This window comes from Spinacia oleracea, chromosome 4, assembly GCF_020520425.1.
Source record: "Spinacia oleracea cultivar Varoflay chromosome 4, BTI_SOV_V1, whole genome shotgun sequence".
NCBI classification, from domain to species: Eukaryota; Viridiplantae; Streptophyta; class Magnoliopsida; order Caryophyllales; family Amaranthaceae; genus Spinacia; species Spinacia oleracea.
The window spans coordinates 30,919,367-30,928,995 of NC_079490.1; the positions used below are offsets into that span (position 1 = coordinate 30,919,367).

General features: G+C 40.1%; 1 protein-coding gene across 1 annotated transcript; it reads left to right on the forward strand.

The window, feature by feature from the left end:
- The first annotated feature begins 412 nt into the window (after window positions 1-412).
- Window positions 413-2,876, forward strand: LOC130471432 (uncharacterized). The gene is made up of 2 exons (XM_056841552.1): window positions 413-1,615; window positions 1,671-2,876. The coding sequence occupies exons 1-2, from the start codon at window positions 413-415 to the stop codon at window positions 2,874-2,876; spliced, it is 2,409 nt and encodes an 802-aa protein (XP_056697530.1).
- The last annotated feature ends 6,753 nt before the right edge of the window (window positions 2,877-9,629 follow it).

The following is a 9,629-nucleotide window of genomic DNA, read 5'->3' on the forward strand; positions in this document are numbered from 1 at the left end:
TGGATTATTAATGGAAAATCGTCGAAAGGTTGGATTATTTAAAGTAATTTTTCCTATTAAAAATCGGAGTAAGTATTTTATATTTATTACTCCCCCGTTGCTAAATATGTGTCACTTATGAAGGTTTGCGGATACGAAGTAATTAATAAAAATGAGAAGTGTGTAAAAAGAATATTGATTGAAAGTTTTTTTTTTGGGGGGGGGAAAGCATAAAGTACATAATTGTTTATTGATAAAGTACAAACAACAATTTGAATTAATATACAGTTATATTAAATGTCACATTACTCTATTCTCCCTATCTATACTATATATTAAAAGGCGTCTACAAGAAATAATACGTGTTGGTAACTCCCTGACTTTCTCTCCAAGTTTCTCTCTGGTGCATGATACCTTATCGTGCACCCCTGCCATGGCAAGAAAATCTGGATCGAAAAATCAGGGGAACAATCATGGAAATGGTAAGTCGAAACCTCGAGGTCCATCATCTGATTCTCAAGCTCTGAAAACTCGCTCATTGGAGGAAGTTCTTGGGGTGGAAGCAATTGATTTTGGCATTGAGAATGAAGTGTTGACGCCTAAATCGAGTTTGCACCAACTTCAAATTCGCTCTGAATTGCGACATTCTTTCAATGATTACTTGCAAGCCATACACAATTCCAATGGTATTGCGAGTCGAATTCAATCCAGAAACAATTTGGACGTAGGTACAATCCCTATCCTACTTGATGAAAATGTTGATGATACTACTGATGATGATTCGAATAATATTGTGATTGATAATGAGGTTGGGAATAATGTTGAACCTCTGGATGTGAATGGTGATGATCCTAATGAGACTGAATCTAATAATCCTGTAGAAATTGAGTTGGACGATATTCAGGAAGAGGTTGAGTTTTGGATGTCAGCTGTTGTTTGTTATGTTGTGGGTGTTAATCCTCCAATTAATGTTATGGAGGGATTCATTAGGCGCATCTGGAAACATTTGAATGTTGATAAAGTGATTATGGTGAAGAGGGGAGTATTCATTGTTAGATTTCTCACCATGGACTCGAGGGATAAGGTCTTAAATGGCCATTACTTTTTTGATAGCAAACCCCTAATAATGAAGCCATGGGATTCTGATATGGACATGGATAAAGAGGAGGTGAAATCTGTGCCTATTTGGGTGCAATTGAAGCTTGGTTTCAAATACTGGGCGGGGGGGGGGGGGGGGGAGAGAGCTCTGTTCAAGATCATTAGCCAAATAGGGAAACCTATTAAGAGAGATCAAGCTACAATAAATAGGGACAAATTGCAATTTGCTCGAGTGATGGTGGATGTTCCATTATCTAAGGAGCTGCCTGATTGTATTTCCTTTAGAGATGAGAATGGCTTGATGGTGAAAGTAGGTTTGTACTATGAATGGAGGCCTACATTGTGTTCTAAATGCAAGATGATAGGACATTTGCAAGAAGAGTGTAGACAGGGCAAAACTAAAAGAGTATGGGTGCAGAAAGCTAAGCAAGTGCAGCCAGATGCAGCATTGCATACTGCTACAAGTCCAGTGGTTGATCCAGATGGGTTCCAAAGATCTCTAAGACCTATTAGAGTTATAACGTCTCCAAGGGAACCAGTCAGAACCTCCAATGTTTTTCAGATTCTTGATACTAGATTGAATGGAGATGCAGGTGTGTGTGATGATGACACCATTGGTGAGGAACATAGATTTATTACACCTGGAAGGGGGGACCCTTCCCACTCTCATGGATAGAATAGCTGCTTGGAATTTCAGAGGCCTTAACTCACTTCAAAAGCAGAATGAAGTTAAACACTTCATTCAGAAATATGAAGTGGGATTGGTGGGGCTTCTGGAGCATAAGGTGAAGCTGCCTAATTTGGGTAAGCTTTATCAGAAAGTTTTTGCAAAGTGGTGTTTTACTAGTAATGCTAGTTATCATCCTGGTGGTAGAATAATTGTGGCTTGGAAGACTGGTAGTTTCAATGTCAATATAGTTGCTGCATCTAGTCAGTTTTTGCATTGTCATATTACTCCTGCTAGTGGTATGCCTGCTTTTTTCTGTACCTTCATATATGCTCATAATGAAGCTGGGTTGAGACAAGATTTATGGAGAGATTTAACTCTAATTCATAGTGCTGCCCCTTGGATTTTATGTGGAGATTTTAATTGTGTTATGGCCCCTGAGGAAAGGATAGGTGCTCCTGTTAAGCAGTGTGATATAGTGGACATGTGTGGGTGTATGCATAATTGTGGTATGGAGGATTTGAAGAGTGTAGGAAATCTGTTTACTTGGAATAATAAACAACAAGGGATTAAGAGAGTCTTTTCAAAGATTGATAGAATGTTATCAAATCAAGCATGGCTAGATGTTTATCCTGATGCAGAAGTGTGTTATCTACCTGAGGGTCAATTTGATCACTCCCCAGGTTTGCTTACTGTTTATCCTAGAGTAAATGGAGGAAAAAAGCCTTTTAAATTCTTTACTATGTGGAAATCATCTCCAGTTTTTGATGATACTGTTAAGACAGCCTGGAACACTCAGATTGGGGGGAGTAAAATGTTTATAGTTGTCAGCAAGTTGAAAAAAGTGAAGATTGCTCTCAAGGAATTGAACAAGAGTGGTTTTACTGATGTGCATGCTGCTGACTTGAGAGCTCACAATGAGCTCATAGCAGCTCAAGAAGCTATGCATAAAGATCCCACTAATATGGATCTAGCTGATGCTGAGTTGAGAGCTATTCATGAGTACAAAGAGAAGCATAAGATATATTTAGAGTTTTTGAGCCAAAAAGCTAAAGTAGCATGGCTAAAAGATGGGGATGAAAACACTACTTTGTTTCATCAGAGTATCAGAAGCAGAAATTTGAAGAATTAAATTTACAACATTCATGATATGGGGGGTGTATGGAAGGATAATCCTACTGAGGTTGCTGATGCCTTTTTAGATTATTACAAGCAGCTGTTGGGGAGTAAACATGAGAATAGAATCCATGTATTGAAGGAGGTGGTGCAGTTAGGTCCTGTGTGCCAAGCTCATCACAAAGCAATTTTAAATGCAAGTTACACTGCAGATGAAGTTAGGGCTGCCCTTTTTTCTATTCCAAGAGCCAAGGCACCTGGTCCAGATGGACTTGGCTCTCATTTTTATAGAGATTCTTGGCATATTGTTGGTGATGAAGTGGTTGCTGCTGTTCTTGATATGCTGCAGCATGGTAAAATTTTGAAAGAGTTGAACCATACAGTGATTACCTTGATCCCAAAAACCAATTGCCCTAAAGATGTGACTGAATTTAGACCAATATCCTGCTGTAACACACTTTACAAGTGTCTTACTAAGGTGCTGTGTGGAAGGCTTAGACAGGTGTTAGGTTATGATACATATGACAATACATAAATCATGCGGAAACAACCATTAAGCCAGGAATACATATTATTTACACATAATCATATAGCATAATTTAGATGCATACTCTTTGTTGCGTGCCTTCCCTAGCTGCGCCCGAACCGAACAAGAATAAGTCTTTAGGACTCCAAGTGTCGTCCCTCCGTAGATAGTCCACAGCACGTCCGGATCCGCCTTAAGATTGACCAACTAGAATCGCCCTTAAGGTACTAGAATTTTCGGCACTCTTAGGTAAGAAATATGACTGAATTTTTCTCTCAAAACTCACTTTGAATACTTGAATTAATCTCTGAAAATATGTGACCCTAGGCACGTATTTATAGAGTTATGGAAAGGGAATTGGAATCCTAGTAGGATGCGAATTAATTAAACTTAGAATCCTACAAGAACTCTAATTAATTAATTTATCCTTTTAGGAATAGGAATTTAATCATATACTAACTCCAATAGTTTTAGGAATCATGCATGAACACAAACTCACACACACACGGCAGCCACGAGGGCCGCCCATGCGTGTGCGTGCGAGCAGCAGCCCACGCAGCGAGGCCATGGCCTTGGCGCGCGCTGGGCCTGCCTTGCGGTGGGCCTGGGCGCTGCCTTGGCTGGGCGCGCGTTTGGCTTGCTGGGCGATGGCCCGACTTCGTGCTGGGCCTTCGTCCGGCAGGCCTCGTCCGATGCTAATTCGTACGATACGCTTCCGATTAAATTCCCGGTTCCGGAATTCATTTCCGATACGAACAATATTTAATATTTCCGATTCCGGAATCAATTTCCGTTTCGAACAAATATTTAATATTTCCGTTTCCGGAATTATTTTCCGATTCCGATAATATTTCCGATTCTGACAATATTTCCGTTTCCGGCAATATTTCCGATTCTGGCAATATTTCCATTTCCGATAATATTTTCCGATACGTACCATGTTTCCGTTTCCGGCAACATCTACGACTTGGATAATATTTATATTTCCGATACGATCCATATTTCCGTTTCCGGCTATATCATCGTTTCCGGAGTATTCATTTCTTGCCTGTGACGATCTCAGCTCCCACTGAAACCAAGATCCGTCGATTCCGAATATCCATAGATGGAGTATCTAATGCCATTAAATACTTGATCCGTTTACGTACTATTTGTGTGACCCTACGGGTTCAGTCAAGAGTAAGCTGTGGATTAATATCATTAATTCCACTTGAACTGAAGCGGCCTCTAGCTAGGCATTCAGTTCACTTGATCTCACTGAATTATTAACTTGTTAATTAATACTGAACCGCATTTATTAGACTTTAACATAGAATGCATACTTGGACCAAGGGCATTATTTCCTTCAGTCTCCCACTTGTCCTTAGGGACAAGTGTGCATTTCCTAATTCCTTTGTCGCTCGATGCTTGCTCTTGAACATAAGGTAAGAGTCGTCATCCTTATTATGTCCAGAGGTGTTCCTCGGTTTCAGAGTTCAACTGATCAAATAAACAGATAATCATAGCCTATGATTCATCCGAGCACGGCCATGCATTTCACAGTTTCTAGCTCTCCGAGTGGCCTTGTACAACTTTTAAGCATCTCATCCCGATTTATGGGAGGACAATCCCAATCTTGCGATCTTGAGATTAGACTTCGTTTGATAGGTGATTACCTGAGCGTTGCCTTTATAGCCTCCTTTTACGGTGCGACGGTTGGTCAACGTCAAAGCAACCAGTTCTCAAACAAGTAATCTCAAATCACTCAGGTATTGAGGATTTAGTGTCTAATAATTTAATCAAATTTACTTATGACAGACTTTCATCTCTTACAGTAAAGTTTCATAGGTCTTGTCCGATACTAGTCTTCCCAAAGTAAGTATCTATGCAAATGATTATGACATTGCCATGTCCACATAGTTCAAGAAACAGAACTACTAGTCATCTTGCATTCTAATCGTCTAACGTTTTCTATGCGTCCAATTTTATAGAAAACTCCGACTAGGGACCATTTTCAACCTTTGACATTCAAGTTCACTTGATAGACATTTCTTAGTCACAGGACTGGTCCTGACAGTCTATCTTGAATATATCGTCAAATTGAAGGGACTCATCATTTAATAAACCACAAATTAAATGGAAAAATGAATTCTTTTCATTTATTGTGAATGATTAACCAATAATGTTTTACAAAGATTTAAACTCTAAAACTTTAAAACATTAAGTAGAGACATCAAAGCCATTCTCCAATATGCTTGATTCCCATAGCTGCAGTGTGCGAGTTGTGCTTCGCCTGCGGCAGAGGTTTAGTTAATGGATCTGATATGTTGTCATCAGTTCCAATTTTGCTTATCTCGACTTCCTTTTTTTTCAACGAACTCTCGTAGAAGGTGAAATCTACGAAGTACATGCTTGACTCTCTGGTGGTGTCTAGGCTCTTTTGCCTGTGCAATAGCTCCGTTATTGTCACAATACAGGGCTATTGGTCCTTTAATGGAGGGGACTACACCAAGTTCACCTATGAACTTCCTTAGCCATATAGCTTCCTTTGCTGCTTCATGTGCAGCAATGTACTCCGCTTCAGTTGTAGAATCCGCAATGGTGCTTTGCTTAGCACTTTTCCAGCTTACTGCTCCTCCGTTGAGGAAGAAGACAAACCCAGACTGTGATCTGAAATCATCTTTGTCGGTTTGGAAACTTGCGTCCGTATAGCCTTTAACACTTAATTCATCATCTCCACCATAGACCAGGAAGTCATCTTTGTGCCTTTTCAGGTACTTCAGAATGTTCTTGGCAGCAGTCCAATGCGCCTGTCCTGGGTCTAACTGGTATCTGCTCGTAGCACTGAGTGCGTACGCAACATCCGGGCGTGTACATATCATAGCATACATTATTGAACCAATCAATGATGCATATGGAATCCCATTCATTCGTCTACGCTCATCAAGTGTTTTTGGGCACTGAGTCTTGCTTAGAGTCATTCCATGAGACATGGGTAGGTAGCCTCGCTTGGAGTCCGCCATCTTGAACCTATCAAGCACCTTATTGATATAAGTGCTTTGACTAAGTCCAATCATCCTTTTAGATCTATCTCTGTAAATCTTGATGCCCAATATGTACTGTGCTTCTCCTAGATCCTTCATCGAAAAACATTTCCCAAGCCAAATCTTGACAGAGTTCAACATAGGAATGTCATTTCCGATAAGTAATATGTCGTCGACATATAATACTAGGAAAGAAATTTTGCTCCCACTGACCTTCTTGTATACACAAGATTCGTCTGCGTTCTTGATGAAACCAAAGTCACTGACTGCTTCATCAAAATGTATATTCCAGCTCTTGGATGCCTGCTTCAATCCGTAGATTGACTTCTTTAGCTTGCATACCTTTTTAGCATTCTTTGGATCCTCAAAACCTTCAGGTTGTGTCATAAACACAGTTTCTGTTAAAACGCCGTTTAAGAAAGCAGTTTTGACATCCATCTGCCATATTTCGTAATCGTAATATGCAGCGATTGCTAACATGATCCGAATAGACTTTAGCATTGCAACTAGTGAAAAGGTTTCATCGTAATCCACATCGTGGACTTGCCTGTAACCTTTTGCAACCAATCTAGCTTTGAAAACTTCAAGTTTCCCATCCTTGTCCTTTTTAAGTTTGAAAACCCATTTGCTTCCAATGGCTTGGTAGCCATCTGGCAAATCGACCAAATCCCATACTTGGTTTTCAGACATGGAGTCTAATTCAGATTGCATGGCTTCATGCCATTGCTTGGAGCTAGGGCTCGTCATAGCTTGTTTGTAAGTCGCAGGTTCATCACTTTCAAGTAATAGAACGTCATAGCTCTCGTTCGTTAAAATACCTAAGTACCTTTCCGGTTGAGATCTATATCTTTGCGATCTACGCGGGGTAACATTTCTAGATTGACCATGATTCTCACCAGATTCTTCTAAAGATCTCTGAGTTTCATCCTGAATGTCATCTTGAGCATTCTCTAGAGTTTGTTTTTCGACTCGAATTTCTTCGAGGTCTACTTTTCTCCCACTTGTCATTTTGGAAATGTGATCTTTCTCCAAAAAGACACCATCTCGAGCAACAAACACCTTGTTCTCAGATGTATTGTAGAAGTAATACCCCTTTGTTTCCTTTGGATAGCCCACAAGGATACATTTGTCAGATTTTGGATGAAGTTTGTCTGAAATTAATCGTTTGACGTATACTTCACATCCCCAAATCTTAAGAAAAGACACATTTGGAGGCTTTCCAAACCATAATTCGTATGGAGTCTTTTCGACAGCAATAGACGGAGCTCTATTTATAGTGAGTGCAGCTGTATTTAGTGCATGTCCCCAAAATTCTAATGGAAGTTCGGCCTGACCCATCATTGACCTGACCATGTCTAGCAAGGTTCTGTTCCTCCGTTCCGACACACCGTTCCATTGTGGTGTTCCTGGAGGAGTCAATTCTGATAGAATTCCACATTCTTTCAGATGGTCATCAAATTCATAGCTCAGATATTCACCGCCTCTATCAGACCGCAGTGCCTTAATCTTCTTGCCTAATTGATTCTCTACTTCACTCTGAAATTCCTTGAATTTGTCAAAGGATTCAGACTTATGCTTCATTAGGTAGACATAACCATACCTACTGAAGTCATCAGTGAAAGTGATAAAGTAGCTGAAACCACCTCTAGCATTTGTACTCATTGGTCCACATACATCTGTATGGATTAAACCCAATAGTTCATTTTCTCTTTCTCCAACTTTAGAGAAAGGTTGCTTTGTCATTTTGCCAAGTAAACATGATTCGCATTTACCATAATCCTCTAAGTCAAATGGTTCTAGAATTCCTTCTTTTTGAAGTCTTTCTAAGCGTTTCAAGTTTATATGGCCTAATCGACAATGCCACAGATAGGTGAGATCTGAATCATCCTTTTTGGCCTTTTTGGTATTTATGTTATATACTTGTTTGTCGTGATCTAATAAATAAAGTCCATTGACTAATCTAGCAGATCCATAAAACATCTCTTTAAAATAAAACGAACAACTATTGTCTTTTATTAAAAAGGAAAATCCCTTAGCATCTAAGCAAGAAACTGAAATGATGTTTTTAGTAAGACTTGGAACATGGAAACATTCTTCCAGTTCCAAAACTAGCCCGGAGGGCAACGACAAATAGTAAGTTCCTACAGCTAATGCAACAATCCGTGCTCCATTTCCCACTCGTAGGTCGACTTCACCCTTGCTTAACTTTCTACTTCTTCTTAGTCCCTGTGGATTGGAACATAAGTGTGAGCCACAACCTGTATCTAATACCCAAGAAGTTGAATTAGCAAGTATACAGTCTATAACGAAAATACCTGAAGATGGAACGACTGTTCCGTTCTTCTGATCTTCCTTTAGCTTCAAGCAATCTCTCTTCCAATGCCCCTTCTTCTTGCAGTAGAAGCATTCGGATTCAGAAGTGGGTTGACTGACCTTCCTCTTTACAGATTTGGCGCCAGTTTGCTTAGTTGGGCTGGCCTTGTTGCCACCTTTCTTAGCATTCCTCTTCTTTCCAGATTTCTTGAACTTGCCCCCACGCACCATAAGCACATCCCGCTTATCACTTTTGAGCGTCTTTTCAGCGGTCTTCAGCATACCGTGAAGCTCAGTGAGCGTTTTGTCCAGACTATTCATACTGTAGTTCAGTTTGAACTGATCATACCCGCTATGAAGAGAATGGAGGATGGTGTCTATAGCCATTTCCTGAGAAAATTGCTGATCCAGCCGACTCATATTCTCAATGAGTCCAATCATTTTGAGAACATGTTGACTTACGGGCTCGCCTTTCTTAAGCTTGGTCTCAAGAATTTGCCTATGAGTCTCGAATCTTTCGACTCGAGCCAGATCTTGGAACATGTTCTTCAACTCACTGATGATTGTGAAAGCATCTGAGTTGATGAACGTTTTCTGCAGATCCGCACTCATGGTGGCGAGCATTAGACATTTCACATCCTTGTTGGCATCAATCCAACGATTGAGGGCTGCCTGAGTGACCCCGTCGCCTGCGGCTTCGGGCATCGCCTCATCTAGGACATACTCCTTTTCTTCCTGCATAAGAACTATTTGCAAGTTCCTTTGCCAGTCAAGGAAGTTTTTCCCGTTCAACTTCTCCTTTTCGAGAATTGATCGAATGTTGAATGAATTGTTGTTTGCCATATTAAAAACTACAATTGAAAAGAATAAACAAATAAATAACCATTCACAGTTTCTCTTAATAAAC